Below are 25,873 nucleotides of genomic sequence, written 5' to 3' on the forward strand. Positions count from 1 at the left end.
GAAGGAAAGCTGTCGCGTGGATCGTATCGAGATCCATTCTGATAAAGGAAAGGGATTGAGACGGAATCAGGTTGGATTTCTGATAATTGATTAGAAACCCCAAGGAGAGTAGTAGCCACAGAGTGAGATGGAGGGAGTGAAGAACTGCCTCCGGAGACTGAGACTCAGTAATCAATCATCTAGATAAAGTTAAATGTGAGTGCCTAGTTGCCTTAAATATGCGGCTATTACTGCTAGGCATTTCGTGAAGACACGAGGGGCTGATGCCAAACTGAACGGAAGTACTCGGTACTGGAAGTCCTGGTTTCCAACGAGGAACCGGAGGTACTTTCTGTGAGACGGGGTAATTGCTATGTGCATGTACACGTCTTTTAGATCTAGAGAGGAAAGCCAATCCCCCTGCTGGAGAAGAGGGAGTAGAGAGCCTAAGGTTACCATTCTGAACTTCTTTCAAAGATGTTTGTTTAAGGCACAAAGGTCTAATATGGGGCGAATGCCTCCCGTCCTTTTTAGTATTAAGATGTACCGGGAGTAGAAGCCTTGTCCCCTTTGTAAAAGAGGAACTGGTTCTATGGCATTGGCTTATAGGAGGGAAACTCTCTCTCCTTGTAGAAGGTGAGAGTGGTCGGAGGAAGTCCACCCCGACCAAGGTGGTGAGTCCGACGATATGGAGAGGAAGTTTAGATGGTAACCTTGAGCTACGACAGACTGGACCCACTGGTCCGTGGTGACCTTGAGCCAGATGGTGGTAAAGTGGCAGAGCCAGCCGCCGACCGGGAGGGATGACAGAGGGAGAAGATGACAATCGCTCTCTAGCGGGGAGTCAAAACCCCGAGGCAGGGCCAGGTTGCGCAAGTGACTGTGCCTTCTGAGGCCTGGGTTGACAAGGTGAAGGCTTTTGATAGGGTCTAGATGGACGAGACCTAGCTGATGGAAGGTAGTACCTTCGTGCTTTGTAAGCAGTTCTTTTCGCCTCTCTCCTGAACGGCCGTTTAGAAGAGGTAGAGAAGTCAGCATGTATAGTGGAAAACCGCCACAGCGTCTCATTGTGATCTTTGAGCTGAGCGACAGTTTCTTGGATCTTCTCTCCAAACAGATTGTCCCCTGTACAGGGAAGGTCTGCTAAGCAGTCTTGTACCTCTGGGCGCAAATCTGAGCATTTCAGCCAGGCCCATCTGCTTCCACTTATACTGGCTGCTGATAACCTGGAAGCCGTATCAAAGATGTCGTAAGTTGATCTAACTTCATGCTTACCTGCATCGAATGGAGTTCAGTTGGTCTTGGAACTGATCCAGGAGAGACTCAGAAAATTCCTGTAATTGCTTGAACAAATTCCTGTTGTATTAGGTCATATAAAGTTGCTATGCCGCAATATGAGAAATTAACATTGAGCAATGGAAACTCTGCGTCCAAAAGCATTGAGGAATTTTTGTTCCTTCCCTGGAGGTGCCGAAGAATGAAGCCGTGGTCTCCTGCCTTTTTCTGGGCATGCTCTACCACCACTGAACGGTGGGCCAATTGAGTTTTTTGGAAACCAGGTGCCGACTGGACTAAATAGGTAGCATCAGTCTTATGGTTGACTGGAGGAACTGTACCTAGGTGCTCCCAGATGCGCTGCAGCAGATCCAGCAGGACATCATGAAACGGGATGGACATTATTTTCTTCGGTGCATCAACAAACTGAAGGACTTCCAGCATTTTATGCCTGGAGTCTTCTTCAGTTTGGAGGGCAAAAGGTATAGAACGCACAAACACAGTTAGTTCTTTATTATACAACTTGAAGAGAGCCATCAGATGTGGCAGTAGTGAGGCAGTCTGGTAGTTGCAGTCTCAGGGACTTCGGCAGAGGGAGCCCTTCTCACCCTGTTCGTATAGGGAGGTTCCGAAGCAGGTTTCCCACCAAGGAGATACTGTGGATGAGATAGACTGAGAGTTAGAGTACTCACTAAGTGTTTGCTGTAGATATGAGATTCCACCAGGTTGTAGAAGAAAGTACAGGCACCGAGGCAGGGAGAGCAGGCCCTTGAGGAGCGAGTACCTGTTCCCTGTAAGGTACTTGAAATAAAGCAGAGGGCCCCCGAGGAGCGGGTACCCAGGTTAGCAGTTACCCCGAAGGGCAGAGAGAGAGCTTCCAGCGGCAGCACGGAAGCGACAGAGTAGTGTAGACAAGAACGGATTTGAGTCCTTGCTAACTCAACGAGCTAGCAAAAATAGCAAAGGTTATATACCCGGATGGCGTGACGTCAGCATGGGGGGAACGCCCCCGAGGTTCGCGCCAAGGTTGGAATAAAGACGTGGGTAGCACGTGCGCGCGGACCCTAGTAGGTACCTGGGAGGAGCATGGCGGGACGCTGCACCATAGCCGTTCCGGGGATGCCGGAGAGGTCAGCTTGTAGATGCGGCGGTAGCCATCTTTCCTAGGTAAGCGGGAGGAGACGTGAATAAGGTGAGGCAAACGGGGTGAAGCCGTCTAGCACCGACGGACGCAACAGGAAGGCCATGGAGGGCCTGCACCACTGCCTCTTGCACCATCCAGTGCAATTCCTCGTGGAATACTAGTGCGGCTAACACCAGGTCCGGAGTAGGAAGTATAGAAGGCATAGCCGGAGGGTCCACTGGTCCCAGTGGAATCTTGGCTGCCACGCCCACAGAAGGCGGGGAACGCCTCAGTGTACCCGGCTCAGAGGAGGTTGGGGGCTCCTCAGCATGGGCCTTTTTCCTTCGGTGGCTCGATGGACTTGGAAGATGAAGCCACCGGTGCAGCTGGCGTAGACGGTACGGATTTTCGATGTTTATGCCGATGCTTCTCTCGGTGCTCGGTTTTACTGGTGGCTGGCATCAAGGACGATGACGCAGTAGTCTTCGACGTTGACCTAGAGTCATCAGTGTCCGACCAATGGTGCGACTTGGCTGGCAACGGTGCCGATGACGCAGACCCTGAGACGGCGGACCTGCTTTGTATGGAATATCAAAGCCACTTTCTCCAACCGAGCACGGCGGCCCTTCAGGGTCATTTGGGCGCAGTTGGTACATGAGTCTACATCATGGATCGGGCCCAGACAAAGTACACAGACCTGCTGAGGGTCTGTGATAGATATTGTCCTGGGACAATCAGGGCACCGACGAAAACCTGTCGTCATCGCTGCCGATGAAAAATTTAGGCCACATGCGGTCAGTGCCTGTCAGGCCTATACCGGTAACCGTCAGGAACTGATGGAAAACGAGGTGAAACCTACCGTAGAGACGCGGTTATCGACGGCAAAGAAGGGAAACCCCAACGGGGTGAAAACGTTTGCAATTAGCAAAGAAATTCCTGAAGAAAAAATTCCTGTCAGGAATGTGTGTGTGAGAGCTCCTAAGTCCACGTGGCCAAAGCTGCGCAGAAAAAAAAGAGACTGAAGGGAGACCCCTGCTGGATGCAGGGTTGGGTGCCATGCTGGGCATGCTCAGCGGTACCATTCAAAGTTCTAGAAACCTTGACAAAAATATTCCGTGATTGGGCTCCATCCTGATGATGTAACCCATATGTGAGGACTACCATCCTGCTTGTCCTGTGAGAAAGACAGATTTAGGGCATCAATAACAGCACAGTCACTTGGAGATCTGGCTGCCAAACCACAGCATGCTTAAGACAGTAGAAGCTAGCCTGTAGCTTAGCCTGAGCCTTAAAAGCCTATTTTCCTGCCCTAAGTGCATGCCACATTGTTTTGGGACACTATATGTTCAGGATAGCAGTAGCCGAATCTAGATCAGATCTTCCAGACTACTAAATGGCGTCTGGGGATTCCACCAAATGTGTGCCAGCCCTTCACAACCAAGCTAAGGCTACTCATTCATGGCATTCTGCCAACCTTGAAGCAATACATAAGAGCTGCCATACCTGTCCTAGAGAGAAAAACCGCTACCTCATGGTCTGATTGGGCAAGTCCCTGCCTGCTCTGCAGTATATCCTCCAGAGATACCAATTTGTGAGCCCTGATACAGGGGATATGCCTGGCCCCAAAAAATGCACAGGTCACTGCTTCTGGTTTAGCAATATGATGGCCAAAACAAACTATGCCCAACATCCTGGATGACCCATCACTAACAGGCCACATGTGATCTGGCAGTACCAGCAGTGTGAACACTTCAAGCTTGTGATTAACCAGTGAGATTTCAAATGCTCAAAATGGGAGAATAGGAACAGGCCACTTTTTAAAGTGAATATGTAGAAAGTATATAGTGCCTGCTCATACTCTAAGCTTTATGGCAAGTGCATTGTTTGCTCTTACAAGATTAGCAGGCCTCTGCAGCATGGGGAGAAAAAGGCAGGCCCTGCGGCAATGGCCTGCAGATGTAAGTGTACAAGCCACGTGTCATGTCAACGATGCTCTTACATCCCCCACAGCCTCCTCCCCCCATGTCCATGCCATTTGCCAAAACACATAGCTAGAGATGGATAGAGAAAGAAGCATCTCTCTTACGTACGAGCCAATCGTCACTGTAGAGGCCGCCCTCAGAATTTTCACACAGGCCTGACTGCCTAAGTATAAAGGAATCATGCACAGCTCCCAGGTACCTGGCTATCATGTCAAGGATTCGCATTCGAAAATCACAGACCACTTGCACGTTGGAGTGGAAAAGCTTTCTCTTGTGGAAGATCTCCTCCCTGTCACGGGGTGGGATGATGGCCACATGAGTATAGTCAATAGCTCCCAGAACATTGGGAAAGTTTGCAAAGGCATAAAAGACTCTTCAAATCCATCAAGTCCTGCCTGTCCCGAGGAAATGCTATGTAGCAATTAATGTGGTCAGATAAAGCTGTTATGACCTGGTCCAGACAGCAGGAAAAAGTGGTTTGGGACATTCCCTCTACTACCCCTACTGTCATTTGGAAGGAGCTGGTTGCCATGAAATTAGGGTGGCCAATAATTTGATGAGGCCTGGCACAATGTGGGACATTTCCGTGACCAATCTGAGCCGGGTACACTGAGGCGTTTCCCGCCTTCTGTGGGCGTGGCAGCCAAGATTCCACTGGGACCATTGGACCCTCCAGCTATGCCTTCTATACCTCCTACTCCGGACCTGGTGTTAGCCGCACTAGTATTCCACGAGGAATTGCACTGGATGGTGCAAGAGGCAGTGGTGCAGGCCCTCCATGGCCTTCCTGTTGTGTCCGTCGGTGCTAGACGGCTTCACCCCGTTTGCCTCACCTTATTCACGTCTCCTCCCGCTTACCTAGGAAAGATGGCTACCGCCGCATCTACAAGCTGACCTCTCCGGCATCCCCGGAACGGCTATGGTGCAGCGTCCCGCCATGCTCCTCCCAGGTACCTACTAGGGTCCGCGCACACGTGCTACCCACGTCTTTATTCCAAACTTGGCGCGAATCTCGGGGGCATTCCCCCCATGCTGACGTCACGCCATCCGGGTATATAACCTTTGCTATTTTTGCTAGCTCGTTGAGTTAGCAAGGACTCAAATCCGTTCTTGTCTACACTACTCTGTCGCTTCCGTGCTGCCGCTGGAAGCTCTCTCTCTGCCCTTCAGGGTAACTGCTAACCTGGGTACCCGCTCCTCGGGGGCCCTCTGCTTTATTTCAAGTACCTTACAGGGAACAGGTACTCGCTCCTCAAGGGCCTGCTCTCCCTGCCTCGGTGCCTGTACTTTCTTCTACAACCTGGTGGAATCTCATATCTACAGCAAACACTTAGTTGGGGGCTCCTCAGCATGGGCCTTTTTCCTTCGGTGGCTCGATGGACTTGGAAGATGAAGCCACCGGTGCAGCTGGCGTAGACGGTACGGATTTTCGATGTTTATCCCGATGCTTCTCTCGGTGCTTGGTTTTACTGGTGGCTGGCATCAAGGACGATGACGCAGTAGTCTTCGACGTTGACCTAGAGTCATCAGTGTCCGACCAATGGTGCGACTTGGCTGGCAACGGTGCCGATGACGCAGACACCTGAGACGGCGGACCTGCTTTGTATGGAATATCAAAGCCACTTTCTCCAACCGAGCACGGCAGCCCTTCAGGGTCATTTGGGCGCAGTTGGTACATGAGTCTACAACATGGGTCGGGCCCAGACAAAGTACACAGACCTGGTGAGGGTCTGTGATAGATATTGTCCTGGGACAATCAGGGCACCGACGAAAACCTGTCTCATCGCTTGCCGATGAAAAATTTAGGCCGCATGCGGTCAGTGCCAAGTTGGCTAGCTGAGGGCAAAGGAGGAATTTAAATACACCGGTCTGATGATGTCATCAACCGGAGACGTCCTCGTGATTCCCGCCGATGAGGCTTCAAAGGATTGCCCGGTGGCGCATGCGCCTAGGAAGGCCCAAAGTCGAGGAAGATGGCGGCAGCGTCCAGGCCGCCATGAGGAGTCCTGGGGAATGCGGTTGTGAAAGCTGGCCTGAGCTGCAAGCAGCCCCGGGGAGGGCAGGAGAGCAGTGCAGGAAGTAAGTACATGCGGTCGCAGCTGTCTGCGATTGGGCATAACACAAGGGAAGTCTTGCTTCACAAATCTGCTTCATTTTTTTTGAAGAGCTTAATAAATGTGGATAAAGGTGAGCTGGTAGATGTAGTGTATTTGGATTTTCAGAAGGCATTGGAACAAAGTCCCTCATGAGGGGCTTTTAAGAGAAACTAAAAAGTCATGGGATAGAAGGTAATGTCCTTTCGTGGATTACAAACTGGTTAAAAGACAGGAAACAGAGAGTAGGATTAAATGATCAGTTTTCTCAGTGGAAAAGGGTAAACAGGGGAGTGCCTCAGGGATCTGTACTTAGACCTGTGCTTTTTAATATATTTATAAATGATCTGGAAAGGAATATGACGAGTGAGGTAATCAAATTTGCAAATGTTACAAAATTATTCAGAGTAGTTAAATCACAAACGAATTGTGATAAATTGCAAGAGGACCTTGCGAGACTGGAAGAGTGGGCATCCAAATGGCAGATGAAATTTAATGTGTAAAAGTGCAAGGTGATGCATAGAGGGAAAAATAACCCTTGCTGTAGTTACACCATATTAGGAGCTACCACCCAGGAAAAAGATCTAGGCGTTATAGTGGATAATACATGAAAATCGGCTGGGTGTGCTGCGGCAGTCAAAAAAACAAACAATGTTAGGAATTATTAGGAAGGGAATGGTGACTAAAATGCAAAATGTCTTAATGTCTCTGTATTGCTCCATGGTAAAACTACACCTTGAGTACCTTGTACAATTCTGGTTGCCGCATCGCAAAAAAGATATAGTTGCACTGGAGAAGGTACAGTGAAGATTGACCAAAATTATGAAGGGGATGGAATGGCTCTTCTAAGAGGAAGGCTAAAGAGGTTAGGGCTGTTCAGCTTGAAGAGGAGATGGCTGAGGTGGGATATGAAAGAGGTCTATAAAATCATGAGAAGCCTAGAATGGGTAAATGTGAATCGGTTATTTACTCTTTTGGATAATAGAAGGACTAGGGGGAACTCCATGAAGTTAGCAAGTAGCACCTTTAAAACTAATTGGAGAAAATTTTTTTTCATTCAATGCAAAATTAAGTTCTGTAATTTGTTGCCAGAGGATGTGGTTAGTGCAGTTAGTGTAGCTGGATTTAAAAAAGGTTTGGATAAGTTCTTAGAGGAGAAGTCCATTAACTCTATTAATCAAGTTGACTTAGGGGCAGATTTTCAAAGACCTACGCGCGCCGGGCCTATTTTCAAAAGGCCCGGTGGTGCGTGTAAGTCCCGGGGCTTGAAAAGGGCGGGGTGGTGGGCGGTCCAGGGGCAGGGTCAGCGGCTCCTGCACAGGTGGCCATTTGCTGCTGTGTCAGAGATCATGTGCTGGCAATCAGCCGGCTGGCGCAAAAGGTAAAATAAAGATTGGGGGGGGGGGGGGGGAGGTCAGGCTAGGGGGAATGGAGGAAGCCAGTGCGGCTTTGGTGTGCGCAAGGTGCACAATTGTGCATCCCCTTGTATGCGCCGACCCTGGATTTTATAACATGCGCACGCCTATGTTATAAAATGAGGCGTATATGTGTGCACGCGCTCCTTTTAAAATCTACCCCTTGGGGAATAGCCTCTGCTATGACTGGCATTAGAAGCATGGGATCTTCTTAATGTTTGGGTATTTTCCAGGTTCTTGTAACCTGGATTGACCACTGTTGGAAACAGTATGCTGGGCTTGTATGGACCTTGGTCTGACCCAGTATGCCAATATTTTATGTTCTTAGGAACAACAACCACAAGAACAGGCAAGGCCACTTCCAGCTCTCCTAGATAAGTCCCTATAACTGGAGGCGGACTACTGGCCCTGAAGGGAGAGGGTTTGAGTGCGGTCGATCCTCCGGCAACTTATGAACCGCGTTTTCGTTGAGTGACTTAATGATCTGATCCAGGTCTTCCCCAAACAGGTACTTACCCTTGAAGGGAGAGATCCTAGGCGGGTGTTTGGATGAAGCATCAGCCGACAGTTCCTTAGCCAGAGAAGGCGGCGCACAGACACCGCTGCCACCATGGCCCGTGCTTGTACTCTGATAAGATCATAAAAGGCATCCGCTCCATATGCGACCACGGCCTCCAACCTGTCCGCCTGCTGGGCCTTGGCGTCTGTCAGGGGTCTGAGACGTGAGCAGATGTTGTACCCACCGGAGTCCTGCACGTTGTGCCACGAACTGCAGCTAGCAGCTCGCATGCCCAGCGCCAAACCCCTGACTCGATGACCCGTTTCAGATACACTGTCCTAACTGCTGATCCTCGGGTATCCATCCCTTCAATGCCCGGGGTCCTCCCGCCCGTGACGGGGGATGGTCGTATGCTTTTGTCACCGGCTTGAGACGCGACCCGATCTACTAACTGCTGTACTCGGAGCCTGACAGCTCTAAGAAAATCCGCCGGGAAGAGGATACAATTTATCCAGGCCTCTTGCCAACCCTAAGATGGACTCCGGAGTATCCCACTCTCTGGCGATCAGCTGTAGGATAGTTGTGATGAGTGGGAAGGCCTTGCCAGCGGACGAAAGGCCCGCTAGGAGTGGATCCCCCCTTCTTGATGCTCGGGTCTGGAGTCCACTGGGTTCCGGATGGGGATCAATGTCATCTCCTGGAGAATGGTGTGGGTATGAGCTCATCTGAATTACTCCCACCTTGAAAAATGCGGAGGACTCTAGGATCATCACCCCTCGACCTGAGCTGCCAGGGACGGGTCCTCGGTGAGCGAGTCCAGGAGAGGATCTCCCCCCCCCCCCCCCCCCCCGCGGGCTGCATTGCTGTCAGAGCAGAAGAAGACCCCCGAGACATTCCCCCGGACCTTCCCCCGCAGGGGGACGCTACACAACCCTTGGGAAAGAGACCCCCCAAGGAAGTGGTCAGGCAGGGCAGCTTAGCTGGAGGAGGACCCCCTCCTCCCAGCAGAGAATCCCTGCTATGCACAAACGCCCTGTGCATCAAAACTATGAACTCCGGGGAAAAAAACCCCTCCGAGTGCTCCACCAAGCTGTCTAACCGGCTGGGTTCAGACAGCCGGGAACGGCAGGGTTGCCGAAATCTGTGCCTCTGTCTCGTCCTCAGAAATGCCGGGCGTTTGCATCTTTAGACAAAATGGCCGCCGTTCCCGCGCTCGGCGGAAACGGGACCGTGCCGCTTTCTGCTCACGCGGTCCTGTGGTCGCTTCGACCCTCCTCCGGAGGCGGGCTGTCCTCCCCTCCCGAGAGAAACACTGAATCGCCGACCTTCCTCGGGACAGGGAATCCCCCTGTCCACCGCCGCCTTCACAGACTGCCTGCCGCTAGCATCGCTGACGCGAGGGAGGAGGTGGGGGAGAGGAAAGGCAGCTCGAGCGCGCAAAGCGCAACAGTCAGCCAGGACGGCGAGACTGCGGGTCCGGCCCGGTTCCCCACCCACCGACCCCGAAGAGAGACCGTCGTGAATGGGTCTTCCCGACGGCAAGCAGCCCCAGGGAATGTGACTTTGCGGGGCCGCGGGTCAGAAGCTCCTCACGCCACCGGGGGGGGAGGGGAGGTGATCGGCCCCACCGATGTGCTCCCTCGGACCTGAGCACCCTGAGCGGCGAATCCCTGGCGACCTAGAAACAACAGAAGTACTTACCTCCAACCCTGTGAGAAACAACGGGAGGAGGCAGAAGAGAAGGAGACAGTGACAAACAGCCTGTCAGCAAGTCTCTATGAAAACAAGCCAGAACCCTGGCTGTAACTTTAAAGAGAAATTAACTGTCTAGCCAATTAATCTTTTCCTTAACAGAACTTGATCCCTCATACAAAGAAAAAAAAATTAGCCTAAGGCCAAGTGCTGGGGACCTCAGTGTCCCCTGCTCACATCTGCTGGAGTCAGAACTATACTGAGATCTGAGGCAGGGGAGGCGTGGTTATATGGCACCCCCCTGAGAGTTTTGTTCTGACTCCATCTGCTGGATGGGGACATAACCCACCATCTGGAATGATCCTGGTACGTACAGGGAATGAGTGGTTAATGAAAGAGGGACTGGTCTAGTGTTAGAAGTAGATAAACTATGGAACCTCATTCCTCTACGCCAAGACTGTGATAGAGGATGTTTTTCCCAGATGTTTGAACAGTGACTATTCGAAGGAATGAGGTAAATTTGTTGGCTAAAGGTTTTGTGCTCCCAAGGCATCACAGAGACATGTTCCTGGATCTTTGCCTGTGGGAGGGCAATCATTTCTTGCATTCCTTACCTATGGCACTGCAGGAAGGGATAGGGCACCCTAGAACTATCGCTAGAAAGAGACTGAAGACTTGGCATGCTGACTCATGGATCATGACACTATTACAGTAACCATCTGTACCACTGGAATGCTTTCTAAACAATTTGTGGTGTAGCAGGTGCTATAGTAGAGATCATGGATCTGTTCTTTTAGGGAAACAGGAAAGTCTAGTTAAGAGTGAAGAGAACTACCCACATAGCATGTATATTGAAAGCATGTACAAATTTCCATTTTACAGGAGACTAGCCTATGATTCTGATGGGCAGGGACCAAGTGGTAAGGCAGCACTCACGGTTGCTGCCTGCTAACCCAGAGGAGGTGGAAGAGGGACCCAGGGAGCAGCAGCGACAGCCCGTGATGCAGGAGAAAGAAGACAAGGAAAAGACCACCCAGCCAGCCACTACACTTTCCCTCGTGGCTGATTTTGGGCAGCTTACAGGTGTTCAGCAGAGGAGGGCAGTTTAACAGAGGAGGAGATCATCTCTCCTCAAAAAGAGGAGGTTCAAATCACTCCTGCAGAGAGATGCATCATGGACATAAATTCCTGAGTGGTGGTGGAGCCTGCAGGACTCAAGAATGAGATGAATGAAGTTGTGAGGGAGGAGATGCAGAGCATGTAGAAGGAGCTAAGGGGCATTCATGATGCAACAGAGACCCAAACTAGAGTGTGAAGGGAAATGCTGCAGAGAATGCCTCCCAGGCAGCCACAAGTCCCCATGGCAGCCACAATTCCCACAAAGCTCCCTACCGCATAATGCCCCACTGAATGGATTTGCCATCTACCCCTGCAGCACCACCCAGGCTGAATGGCCTCTCCCTAGGCCAGAACTCTAGTTGCACCATTGCCAGCTCCACCTATTCCTCCACACCACTCATCATAGTACCATCACTACCTCCACCCATGCAGCCTCACCACCGCCGCTACCACAGAGAAATGCTCCCACGTCTCTGAGAAAAGGCCCACTACAGCTGCCAGCCCATCTGCTCGGATGACTCTGAGCCCTGCAGGCCCCTCCAGCAGCGATTCTGATGTGCCACTGCCCCCAAGTCCCATGCTCTCCGAGAGCAGTGCAGGAGTGCTAGAATAGGACAAATGAGGGCACCAGAGCTTCCTCCACCCCAAAAAACAGGGTGGCCAAATGAAGCACTAAATAGGTTTATTATATTAGTCATGACATTGTGCACATCATGTAAATAAATATATGTTTACCGTTGAAAATATCTTTGTATCAGATTGTTCCTTTCCTCTATAGCCTTCATTGACCATGGCAATGTATCTCCTGCAATTCCTCCTAACTCAGCTTTTCCTCCTCTTCCTCCTTCTCTTCATCCAGATGATCTTCTAATATCTCTGGAGGAAGCAGGTCTCTAGTTCTGTCCAAGTTATGCAACAGGCTAGAAAGATCTCACAGACTTTTGTGGGGTTGTAGTGAAGACATCCCCCAGATCTGACAAGGCAGCAGAAATGTATTTTGGGTAGGCCCAATGTTTTTTCAATGACTGCCCTAGTCTGCCGGTGGACCCTGTTGTAGCAAATATCTGCAGCATTCTGTGGATTAGCCAGTGGGATCATGAGCCAGGTTTTGAATGGATATCCTCTGTCACCTGTAGAAGAGAAGACAGGGAAGAGCAGTTAGATGTGCCTTTGGTCTGGGCTGCAGGGTAGTTCACCAGGCAGGGTAAGAGCAGTCCTCCTGGGCCAAAGCCATCAGTCCGTCTAGATATGATGGAGACAATAAGAAGAGGTTAGTTGGTGTATGGTGGTAGTGATATGTGTATTCCTACCTAGAAGCCAGCCCCGGAGGATGTGGCCTTCAAGGAAGTGGTCATGAATTCCTGACTGCAGGAGGATGTAGACATCGTGAGTGGATCTCGGAAACCTGGGCACAACATCCAGAATGATGCCCTTGGCATCACAGACCACCTGAATATTGAAGGAGTGGAAGCCCTTGTGGTTGCAGTTGGTGGCCTCGTCTCCAACTGGTGCCTTTATAGGGACATGAATGCAATCGATAGCAAGACAGAGGGAAAGCAAGGTATTTGATAGCAATCAGTCATGATTCGTTGTTGTTAATGTCTGCTCTGAGTGAAAGATATATAGTGGTATATTTGTCGGAGCAATACTGTAGATACACATGGAGATGGCAGACTGACTAATTCCAGCTGTGACCCCTAAGGTGTTTTGGAGGTGCTGGGGGTCAAAATACCAGGGCAGTAGTGACCTTGATGTGTGGCCCCTTTGGGTGGTAGGTTGCAGGTTCTGCTCTAATTACTAGTATAAGTACAGTATGGTTTCCTTGTTGAACCTAAACTTGCACAGGACATGCTCCTCTGAGAGATCCAAAAATTGTGCTCTAGTCCTGCATACTCTCTGTAAGGGGTACTTCCTCATCCTCTGTTCTGTCTCCCTTCTCAGTCATTGTAACATGAGTATCCATAAAGCCATTAGAATTGTGCTGAAAAGAGAATCTCAACCATTGACTCCCACCCCCAAGTAGGTTCTAGTAACACACACTCACACCCCCTTGTATAGCCCTGTATGTCCCAGTTATCCTAGTATAAACCTGTATGTCCCAGTTACCACCCAGGATGATCAAGTCTATCCCAGGTACCTTCTCTCTCATTCCCCTTATGACCCAGGTATGCCCCAGTTTGGTTCTAATAGGTTCAAGTCTGTTCCTGCCACCCCCTAAACCTGGTCCTGTGTCCACTAACCCGGAGAAGTCAACCTGCCAAATACCAGTCAAAATTCAAAATGAAGGTTTGCACGTGTGTGTGTATAAATAAGCAGTAGTAAATGAACACGCATAAGTCGGATGACACTCACACATATCACTTTTAAAATATCTCATTACATGTAAATCCCACCCTGATCTTCCCCTTTTTAGGGTATGTGCATGCACATATACTTGCATTTGTGGCTCCTTTTTAAAATACACATACTGTGTTGGCAGGCTACATATATGCGCATATGGACTTCCTTCCTACATGTAAGATTCTGAAAACTCACCTTTAAGCTTATACTTGAGGTAGTGGACAGTGCAGTGATTTGCCAAAGGTCACAAGGAGCAGCAGTGGGATTTGAACCCTGGCTTCCCCAGTTCACAACCTACTGCTCTAATCTCTAAACTACTTCTCCAGGTAACATTGAACAAGGAAAAACATCTCTAGGCTACTCCTCACTGTAACATCTTATAAGAAGGAAAAGCAGCACTGTTAAATTGCACATCACATTGTCTTTTAGCTTACAGAACAACATTTACAGTTTTCCACTGACCCAGTTGCAAAGCAAAACATTCCATAAAGACCATAAGTAAAATCAGGGCTTAATTTGTAGACAAAACAGAAGTGAAACTGTGGAGGCGATGAGATGGGAGGCGATGAGATGGGAAGGGCCAGGGCCAGATGTGACCTGTGCAAAAGGGCAGAACCAGGGCCAAGTGTGAACTGCCTCTCTTATATACAGCAGACACATACCAGAATCAAAGCCATGTGGCTTCCCTTGTCTTAGGGTAAGCAGCTCCAACAAACTTTGTTCTTCTCTGCTTCCTCTAAGGGTTGGGAGGCCATAAATAATCCATGCAACTATTGGCTCTGTTCTGTTTCCTTGGGCGAGCCAGAATTAATAAACACTGCCAGCTCTGCTACACTTTCTCGGGTCCCAGAAAAAAGGTGGAAGAACGCCGTTCTGGATTGTTTCTGCCAGAAATTAAGCCCTCGGTAATGGACACAAAAAGGGATTGAATTAGCACAAGATTCAAAGTTGTAAATAGTAGCACCATTCAACAATGCCAGGGTTGAAGCCTTGACAATTGGCACTAATGTTCAGAAATTTCAAACGTGTGCTAATTCAAACTCTTTTCGTGTCTGTTCTTTGCTCTGCTTCAATATCACCCCGACCCGCTCTATTCCTTGCAATACAGGAGGAGAGGTGCAGGAAAGGGGGTACAAGAAGGAAGGAGCTTGATTAGGAAGCAGAGTGGCTGTTCTCTTCTCTGTGTGCTCCAGGCTAACCCCCTCCCCTTCTCTTCCCTGCAGACGGGCTGGAGAAGACACCCCTGCTGCTCTTCTTCTTAAGCCTGACAAGAAGTGCTGGAACTGCATTCCAGGCCGTTCCCCCACAAATTAAACACTAAGTAAAATGAAGAACACAAGAATATATAATTCAGACTATTATTAGAACAAAACATCTGTTGTTCACAAATATCTTGAATAATGTATGTGAAGGATAATGTGACACTGGATATCAAAATCATAAAAACAAACATTTTACTCTGTAGTACTCAAAATTGTCATTAAATTGTAAAGAATCATCACATGAAAAGATTCATGAAATATAACTTGCCTCCTACATAATTCTTTTTAATGATACTTTGCATAGATATATTTTCAGAAAGTCTGGAACTAGGCTAAATATGCTGACAGCTGTCTGCTTCCACACTTTTTAGTTCCATCAAGTGGCCTTACTTATACATCAAGTCCACAATATATGCTTCAGGTCCTGATATTCCTTTGAGAGAATCATCAACTAATTTAACTACATTCCAAGTTCAGTTGCAATTTCCATAAAAAAAGACTAGCAAAGCTCTGTGACAGAAGACTCCTCTTTTAATTTTCCCAATAGGTATAACACTGGATTGAAGCCAGCTATCGTGGTACATGTGGGCACCAACGACATAGGAAAATCTGGGAGGGAGGTTCTGGAAGCCAAATTTAGGCTCTTAGGTAGAAAGCGGAAATCCAGAACCTCCAGGGTAGCATTCTCTGAAATGCTCTCTGTTCCACACAAAGGTCCCCAGAGGCAGGCAGAGCTCCGGAGTCTCAATGCGGGGATGAGACAATAGTGTAAGGAAGAGGGATTCAGTTTTAAAAGGAACTGGGAAACCTTTTGCGGAAGGGGGGGGGGGGGAGTCTTTTCCGAAAGGATGGGCTCCACATTAACCAGAGTGGAACCAGGCTGCAGGCACTAACCATTAAAAAGGAGATACAGCAACTTTTAAACTAGAACAAAGGGGAAAGCCGACAGTCACTCAGCAGCGCATGGTTCAGAGGTGGGTATCTTCAAAGGATACTAATGAAGCATTAGAGTTAGGGCATCCCAACAGAGAGGTTACAATAATAAAAAAAAGTAGTCCCTATGCCTATAAGTAAAGAATCACCTGAGCTAAAAGATTCCAAGTTATCCCTAACAACATTTCACTGTCCATCTCACCATCTTGGCCAGGTGGATGGTAGTGTACTCCTATCACTATACTCTTCCCCAATACACAAGGGATTTCTACCCATAAAGATTTGTTTGTGCATTTAGCCTCATGCAGGATTTTTATCCTGTTGGACTCTATGCCATCCCGGACATAAATTGCCACCCCGCCTCCCAGATGCTCATCTCTGTCATTGTGATACAATTTGTACCCCGGTATAGCACTGTCCCATTGGTTTTCCTCCTTCCACCATGTCTGAGATGCCAATTAAGTCTATGTCATCATTCACTGCTATACATTCTAATTCTCTCATCTTACTTCTTAGACTTCTGGCATTAACATTCAAACATTTCAAAGTGTGTTTGTTTGTATTTTCATTCTGATTTTTAATTGCTAGGGATAAATTGGAATCTTTTAGCTCAGGTGAGTTTTTAATTACAGGCATTTGGACTACTTTTCTTACTTTTGGAACCTAAGTGTTGGGATGCCCTAATTCTAATGTGTCAATAGTATCCTTTGAAGATACCTCCCTCCGAACCACGTGATGCTGAGCGACTGTCTGCTTTCCCCTTTGTTCTAGTTTAAAAGCTGCTCTATCTCCTTTTAAAGAATAGCACCAGCAGCCTGGTTCCACCCTGGTTAAGGTGGAGCCCACCCCTTCAGAAAAGACTCCCCCAAACCCCAGGTGGTTCCGCAGTTCCTTAAAAACTGAATCCCTCTTCTTTGCCCCATCGTCTCATCCACACATTGAGATTCCGGAGCGCTGCCTAGGGACCTGCGCATGGAACAGGAAGCATTTCAGAGAATGCTACACTGGAGGTTCTGCATTTCAGCTTTCTACCTAAGAACCAGCTCTCGTTCAAACCATTCATTAAATCCATCCTAAGCGACTGCTATTTTAAATTACAAACTATAAAAAAACTCAGACCCCTTTTTTACTTCAGACTTTCGCACAGTATTACAGTCTATTATTTTCTCCAAAATAGACTACTGTAATGCACTCCTCCTTGGCCTCCCAGTCACATATACCAAACCATTACAACTCTTACAGAATGCCTCAGCACGCATTCTTACTAACTCCAGAAAACGTGATCATATCACTCCAACTCTTATCGAGCTCCACTGGCTACCAATACATTACCGAATCCTGTATAAGGTTCTCTCCATCATACACAAAAGCATCAACAATGAAAATACCCATTGGATCAACCCTCCCCTGCTGCCTCGTACCTCTGCTAGACCTACTCGCCCTGCCCTCCAAGGAACACTCCGGACCCCCTCCATCAAATCCACTAAACTTACCTCCACAATGAACAGAGCCTTTTCCCTAGCCGGTCCGACCCTGTGGAACTCCATGCCCCCAGACTTACGCACCGAAACATCTACCCCAAAATTAAAAAAAAAACTAAAAACTTGGCTGTTCCTACAGGCATACCCTTCACTCATTAATCTACCTCCGGATGACTCCCTGAGCCGTATGTAATCCCTTCCCTTGAAGAACCTTGTACTTTCCCAGCTACTTCCCCACAATGCAAACTCTTCATTTTGCTGCCTACCCCACCCTACTCTCCCCTTCCTGTTAACACCCCTCTCTGAAACCCACTTCTCCACCCTTTTGTTTTCCCTCATACTTCCCATCACTTCCTATTGTCTTTCCAGCTCTATACTCAGTTTATTGTTTATATGCCACCGTACCTGGGAAACTGTAAATTGCTGCTGTAAATTACCATCGTACCTGTAAATAGTTATCCCATTTCTATATTAGTTGCAAGTTCTTGTATACATAGTTATTGTTCCCTGTAAAGGCATTGCCGGAAAGTTGAGTTACTTGTAAACCGATACGATGTGCAAACGGTTGTCGGTATATAAAAAGTTCTAAATTAATTAATTAATTAAATAAATAAATAAATAAATAATCTGGCTTCCAGAACCACCCTTCCACATTTTCCTATGTCATTGGTGCCCACATGAACCATGACAGCTACCTCCTCCCCAGCACTGTCTAAAATTCTATCTAGGTGATGCGTGAGGTCCGCCACCTTCGCACCAGGTAGGCATGTTACCAGGCAATCCTCATGCCCACCAGCCACTCAGCTGTCTACATTCCTTATGATCGAATCACCAACTTTGACGGCCGATCTAACACTTCCCTCCTGGGCAGTAGCCCTGGGAGACACATCCTTGGTGTGAGAGGACAATGCACCACCTGAAGAGCAGATCCTTGCTACATGATCCTTTCCTGCTGCACCAGGTTGATGCTCTCTGATCATGAGACCTTCTTCCTCCAAGGCAGTACCAGGGCTGCCAGACTGAAGTTGGGACTTGGCTACTATATCCCTGAAGGTCTTATCTATATACCTCTCTGTCTGCCTCAACTCCTCCAGGTCTGCCACTCTAATCTCCAGAGACTGGACTCACTCTCTGAGAGACGGGACTCTTTGTATCAGGTGCACCTGTACAACTTCTCACTTGCGGGTAAAAAAAATAATACATGTGACACTCGATGCAAAAGGCTGGGAGGCCCCCCTCTTGCTGCTGGACTGCTGCCTTCATCTCAAATTTTCAGTTCCTAGTTAGCTATGGGAGTAGGATGTGTCTAATTAGGGTCCTTTAAACATATTAGTTTATTCACTATATATCTGGTAGTAGCCTCAAATGAATGATCAAACTCTCAATAAGGTGTGGAGAATTCATTTAGTGAAGTTAAAAGGCTGACTTTTTTTTTTTTTAGTGTGAAAGTGCCACCTGCCTATAAATGAAAGATGAGCTAGGGGTGGGTGGGTTGGAAAATACAAACACTAACTTCTGTTTATTATCTGCCTTACTATTTAGAGCACAAACACACTAAATAATATACCCCAATAGTTTACTTCTTCCCAAAAACATTTCCAAGCAGAACTTACTGATTCCTTTCATCCATCAATAAGGCAAACCTCTCCCCTCAATGCTCCCACTGGATTGTGGGTTACTGAGCTCTTCCCTTGCAATATATCTTGTGCTTCTAAGGTAAATTAGTATAAAACAATCCCTTTCGAGATCTATACTACAGTTAGTTGTCCTGAGTGACTCACTGCTGTTCTGATTAACAAATGATGATACCTAATCAAATCAATCACACTTCCTTAAAACCTTTCCAAAGTGAGTAACTAAACTTTTCAAACTTATAACTTTGGTATACACTGATCCTAGCTTATTTCTAGCTTCTGGCTACCTTTTTTTTTTTTTTTTTTAATACAAACACACTCTCTTCTGTTTATTAGCTGTCTTACTGACTATTTAAAGCACAAATGTACAAACACACTAAATAATATACCCAATAGTTTACTTCTCCCCATTACTTTTAAAAAATTTCCCAAGCAGAACTTACTGATTTCCTTTCCTTAATCTTTATCAAGCCTGGGCAAACCACAGCCCATCGACCAGCCTGTCTCCAGCTTTAGCATGGCCTGCACAATGAATTCTGCTTCATAGCGGCAGCTGCATATCACTTCCTCCAGAAGTGATAAACATTCATCACCATAACCTGGAACCTATTGCGCCGCCATGGGTGACACTGCCTCCTCTGTAGCTCTTCTAGTTTTTTTTTCAAGGTGTAATGTAACAGCACTTGGCAGCAGACGGCTGACCTCAGGACTACCCCAGTAAGCACCCCATGTCCAAACCATAGCTCTATTATCCTCCTCCTCTCCCAAAGTTTGAGGGCTGTCATTGATCATGCTGGATGTCTTTGTGCCAATGGAACTCACCTGAAGATGATACCAGGACCATGCCAACAGTAATGCCACTTGCTTGCAGCTGCCTCTCCACTTCTCCTCATGCAGCTCTTAATGCTCGACTGCTTCAATGCAACTACTCTGGTCAACTCCAGGGCCTGCCAACTTCTGAAAGGGCCAGCTGCGCAATACAAGTAAGTAGGCAACAGGAAGCAGCTCTGACAGTGATGGAGCTGCTCCAGCCCCAGCCTCAACCTCAGCCTCAGTGTGGCTAGCTAATGTTTCTGAATTATAAGAACAAACTCTACAAACTCTCTCTCCATCTCTCCATGGGGAACTCTACCTACCTGGCATCTGTAATTTTTAGACAATAAAGTTTGCTCCCTCTAATCTACTGTACATTATAATTCTGAAAAAGGTAAAAATACTGAACATATGCTGTCAATTCAGATGCAAAGTAAAAAAAAAAACAAACAATCTTTTTGGACCCCAAAAAGTCCCTGAATCAACATTTTTCTCTAGAGTCTGTTTGTATCAACCTATCTCCTGATCACTTCTCCTCTAAAGTCCATCCAATTTTACTTTCACTACTGTTGGGGCTATGACTAATTCTGTTTGAAAAATATTTTCCATTTTTAAGAAAAGAATCCCTTCCTAAGAAGGTAATGAAATCTATTTCCTGTTTGTCTGAGGATATGTCCCCTTATTTTGTTTGTTGCTGTGATGGTAAATAAGATTCTCCATAGGGTCCATAAACACAGGATTTTTTTTCAGGATACCTAAATCCTCCTTAATCATCTATTTTCTAATGAAAATGGAGCTATCATAAACAAGTTATACTTATGTTCATGGACAACATGAAACCTCTGGCAAAGTTGCATTTTTATTTATATTTCTTACAGATGAATAAACTAGAACTTCCTTCTAGGCTTTTGAAAGAGTAAGCATACTTTTAGTAAATTTCTTCTCTTCTAAAATTCCCTGGCAACAAACATAGTCCATGGTCCCCTGTGAGTGTTCTTGAGCTGCAAAATACTTTGGTCTAGATCATTAAAGTTATTATCTACATGAATGCAGGGAAACTGATCAGTGTTGGTATGTTTGACTTGATATAGACAGTAACCCAAGATAACCTCATTCATGCATAATATGATAAATGACATCTATTTTCCTTAAATAATATTTTAATCAGCAGTGATAATTGGGGGCCCATGAGGATGTGTTTAAGTGCAAATTTTGGCTATGTCAATCTCAAAACATAACAAGAAATAATTAATAAAATGGCTTTACCTCTTCCAACAAGAGAATTTCAGTTTCAAACCACTTTGAAAAAAAAAAGATAAGTACATGTGAATGAATTTCAGATATAAAAATCTTACAGTGCCAACTAAAAGTAATACAGTAAACAAAATTAAAAATATCACTTGAATACCTACCAAACGCAAAGATTCCAATATCTGAAAAACAGAAATTGTAATCAGTAAGAATTATGAAATAAATTTATCCTTTTAGTATCTATTTGCTAAACACTGTATAAGATATAACTTAATATCACACTAAATTTCTATCTAAACCACCACTTATAACAGACACAACAGTAGAAGTAACCTTTTGAGAAAGAATAATACATTTTAGTGATAATACCACTGTGTGCTTCCATTCTGGCCTAAGCTCTTAAACATTAAACTACATTCAGACCTAAATAAATACAAGAACTTTTAGAGGCTGCAGCCCAAAGCCCCAAACTGTGGAGGAAAGGGAAGCCTCCTGGAGCTTATGATGCCTCTCTCTTCCTCTCCACATATTCTATAATCTGTGTTCTTATTCTCGCAACCCCTGTTGTGATCCCTGGTCCTCCCCCTCCCTCCAGTACAGTCTCTGTTCTTTTCTCCTCTTACTCTTACAGTGTGAGCTTCAATCTTTAATTTCCCCAAACTCTGCTAGCAGGACGGGAACAATGCTCCATGCTAGTTATCTCTTCACTCTAGAGCAGTTCCGGTCATGGTGTCCTATGAGAATACAATGATATCTATGGAACAACACACAGTTCAAACTATGAATGGAACCAACCATGCACTTAGAGTGAGGAGAGATGCCAGAATGAAGTGAGCTCTCCTCCTGCTGGCAGAGAGGAGGAGGAGGGCAGAGATGACCCAAGGGTGGAAAGGAGATTGAAGACCTGGATCAGGGTGGCAAGTGGGATGAGATGGGGAGGGGGAAGGAGAGAAAGAGAAAGAAAGGGAAAAGGAGACCCTAAGACTGGGGTGGAGGAGGACAAGAAAGAAAAGATGGGTCCCAGGAGGATTAGAGGTGAAAGGCAAGAATGCAGTTAGGGTAGCTGGGTTTAAAAAAGGTTTAGATAAGTTCTTGAAGGAGAAGTCCATAACTGCTATTAATCAAGTGTCTTAGAGAATAGCCACTGACTATTACTGGCATTAGTAGCATGGGATATACTTAGGCCCTGGATTCTCTAAGGTCACAGACCTTAGAGAATCTGGCGGTAACGGGGGGAGGGGGAAGCAGGGGGCAGTCCTGCGATAGCCGGCAGCGATCGCACCTCCACGGTGCGATCGCTGCTGGCTTTCGCGCCGAAGGTTGTAGTTATTCGCGTCGAAAACTGGCGGCGATAAGGAATCTTATCTTTCGCCGCCAGCAAGGTGTCCGCAGCGTCTGCCACGGTGCCGCCCCCGACTCCTCCTCTTTCGGGGCCGACTCCGCCTCAAGCTAGCTATCACGTGTGAAACATCCCTTTTCATGTGAGATAGCATTAGAGAATGACCCCCTTAGTGTTTGGATACTTGCCAGGTATTTGTAGCCTTGATTGGTCTTTGTTGGAAACAGGATGCTGGGCTTGATGGACCATTGGTCTGACCCAGTATGGCAATTTCTTATGTTCTTAACTTTACGAGTACATAATGGGGCATTAGGATAGAATATTTACTTTAATTTTGGTTTTCTACTCCACTTTTTATGGCTAGACAGCCACTTCAAATCAGATTATAATAGGTGAATAGTACATTTTAAATGCTAGGCCACAATAAATGTAGGCAGGTAACTTTACATGTTAGCAGGATACAACAAATAGCACAAAAATATTGTAAAGGCTGAGAAAATATTTTTGCTAAAGATGGCTCAGAGACGCAGTGAAAGCTGAGGTTCTATGATTCAATGCCTCCACAGTTTCACTTCTGTTTTATCTGCAAGAGTCTGCCGTTTTGTCAGCCCTTCTTTAATGAAGTCTTTAGAGCTGGAGAGTGGCTAATTCTTGGTCCACATGAACCAAAAACAGGTCTGGTTTTCAGGATATTCACAATGAAAAATACAAGATAGATTTGCATATAGTGGAGGCTGTGCAAGCAAAACTATCTCATACATATTCACTGTGTACATCCTGTAATCCTGTGGAAATTCTGCACTATAGCAGAGCACAGAATTACCACAGAATTCCCCTCTTGCACAGTTACGCAGATTCTGCACAGAATTTGGCAGGCCCCGGCATGCTGCGAATGGGATGGCCTCTGCTCTTGTCACACCTGGGCCTGCTTCATCTTCGCCATGAGCAGGATGCTCTGCGCTTGCAGAGACAGGCCCCAGCATGCCATGAGCAGAGGCCATCTCACTTGTAGCAAAGATGGAACAGACCCCGGCATGCAGCAAGCGGAGTCCAACCTGCTCGTGCCAAAAATGACTAAGGTCTGGCGGCTGTGAGCAGAGCCCATCGCGCTCATGGCAAAGATGAGTGAGGCCTGGCAGCTGCCAAGTGGACCCATCCCTGAAGAGTTGATTTTGCCAGAAGAGAAGAAACAGCAATATGTGCATAGGGGAGGCGAAAGAAGCATTTTGGAAGAAGGGGTTGGGGGGGATGAGTGCAGGAAGATTTTGACAGGCCCGGTGAGAGAGAGAGAGGGAGCCAATGTGTAAGGGTGTGTGTGTGTGTGAGAGAGAGAGAGAATGTGGCGACTGAAGAAAGCAAATGTTGCTTACCTGATGTAACAGGTGTTCTCACAGGACAGCAGGATGTTAGTCCTCACAAATGGGTGACATCGAGGATGGAGCCCAACCACGGAAAAACTTCTGTCAAAGTTTCAGGAACTTTGACTGGCCCCTACTGGGCATGCCCAGCACGGCACCAACCCTGCAGCCAGCAGGGGTCTCCCTTCAGTCTTGTTTTCAAAGCTACAGGCAGTGCCGAAAAGATAAAATAAAAACGAACCCAACACCGCGGGGTGGCGGGCGGGTTTCGTGAGGACTAACATCCTGCTGTCCTGTGAGAACACCTGTTACATCAGGTAAGCAACATTTGCTTTCTCACAGGACAAGCAGGGATGGTTTGTCCTCACAAATGGGTGAGTACCGAGCTGAGGATGTCCTGACTTGCACCAAATGTACCCAACGGCGTGCAACAGGCACAACAACTGGGGAGGAATTTGGTAAGGACATCCGCACCCTACCGGGAGGTGGAAGGGTGTTGGTACATCAAGTTGGAAAAAGGTTACGCAAGACAGATTAGCCGAAGATGGAATCCTGTCTTCCAGCTTTATCCAAACAATAGTGGGCTGCAAAGGTATGGAGGGAACTCCAGGTTGCAGCTTTGCAGATGTCAGGAAGCGGCACCGGATCGAAGGTGTGCTACTGAAGTCGCCATGGCCCTCACAGAGTGTGCCTTAACACGGTCTTGGAAAGGAATGCCAGCTTGCTGATAGCAGAAGGTAATGCAGTCCGCCAACCAGGAGGAAAGAGCCTGCTTACCCACAGGTTGTCCTAACTTGTTAGGATGGAAAGAGACGAATAATTGAGTGCTCTTTCTGTGAGAAACTGTACGGCCTAGATAAAAAGCCAGAGCTCGTTTACAGTCTAGGGTATGCAGAGTCTGTTCCCCTGAGTTGGAGTGGGGCCTGGGAAAGAAGATAGGTAGTATGATGGATTGATTGATATGAAACTCCGAAACTACCTTAGGTAAAAATTTAGGGTGAGTGCGGAGCACCGCCCGGTCCTGCAGGAGTTTAGTGTAAGGTGGATAGGTAACTAGGGCCTGTAATTCACTAACCCTACGAGCTGAAGTGATAGCCAAAAGGAATAACACTTTCCATGTGAGATATTTTAGGTCACAGGAGTGTAGAGGTTCGAAAGGTGGTTTCATAAGGCGACCAAGAATCAGATTAAGGTCCCAAGATGGGGCCGGAGGACGTAAAGGTGGCTTCAAATGGAGTAAGCCTTTAAGAAAACGTGTAACAAGGGGTTGCACTGAGATAGGGACACCCCCGATACCTTTATGGAAGGCGGCTACCGCACTAACATGCATTCTAATGGAAGAGGTCTTTAGACCTGATTCTGATAGATGCCATAAATAGTCCAAGAATTTAGAGATTGGACAGGAAAGGGGATCAAGGGACTGAGAAGTGCACCATGATGTGTACCGTTTCCATTTGTATGAGTAAGATTTTCTTGTGGAAGGCTTTCGTGAAGCAATCAGGACACGAGAAAACCGAATCCGAAAGGTTAAATGGCTGAAGGATTAACCTTTCAAACATCCATGCCGTCAGTGACAAGGCTTGGAGGTTGGGATGGAGGAGGCATCCGTCGTTTTTGAGTGAGCAGAATGCGGGTCCGTTCCCAGAGGAATGTGTCTGTGGATGGAGAGATTCCTGTAGTATGGGAAACCACACTTGGCGTGGCCAGTGTGGCGCTATCAGGATCATAGTTCCCCCGTCCTGACGCAGCTTCACGAGAGTCTTCGACAGAAGAGGAAGTGGAGGGAATGCATAAAACAGACCGGTTGTCCACGTGAGGGAGAATGCATCCCTCGGCCGAGAGTGCTGGCTTCGAATAAGAGAGCAGTAATTGGCCACTTTGTGGTTCTGAGGGGACGCAAAGAGGTCTATGTGGAGATAACCCCACTTGAGAAATAGAGAGGTCGCTACCAAGGGATTGAGTGACCACTCATGTGGTTGGAAGACACGGCTCAGTTGGTCTGCCAATACATTGTCCACTCCCGGAAGGTAGGTGGCTCTGAGGTACATGGAGCGGGAGAGGGCTTCCGCCCAAATCTGCGCAGCTTCCTGACTCAGAAGGAAGGAGCCTGTGCCTCCCTGCTTGTTTATGTACCACATGGCCACCTGGTTGTCTGTTTGCATTAAGATTGCGTGGTTCGATAGGCAATCTTGAAAGGTCCTGAGAGCATAGCGGATTGCTCGTAGCTCCAGGAAATTTATCTGGTGTTTGGCTTCCTCTAGTGACCAGCATCCTTGAGTTTGCAG

General features: G+C 47.3%; 1 protein-coding gene across 1 annotated transcript in view; it reads right to left on the minus strand.

The window, feature by feature from the left end:
* The window catches only part of CCDC7 (coiled-coil domain containing 7), an 820,938-nt gene that overhangs the window by 656,819 nt on the left and 138,246 nt on the right, over nucleotides 1–25,873 (minus strand). The window contains exons 5-6 of the mRNA XM_029587039.1: nucleotides 21,053–21,073; nucleotides 20,907–20,939 (exon numbers count right to left, since the gene is read on the minus strand). Coding sequence (XP_029442899.1) covers nucleotides 20,907–20,939; nucleotides 21,053–21,073 — 54 coding nt within the window. The remainder of the gene's footprint in view (nucleotides 1–20,906; nucleotides 20,940–21,052; nucleotides 21,074–25,873) is intronic.

Source organism: Rhinatrema bivittatum, chromosome 2 (genome assembly GCF_901001135.1).
Source record: "Rhinatrema bivittatum chromosome 2, aRhiBiv1.1, whole genome shotgun sequence".
Taxonomy (NCBI): Eukaryota; Metazoa; Chordata; class Amphibia; order Gymnophiona; family Rhinatrematidae; genus Rhinatrema; species Rhinatrema bivittatum.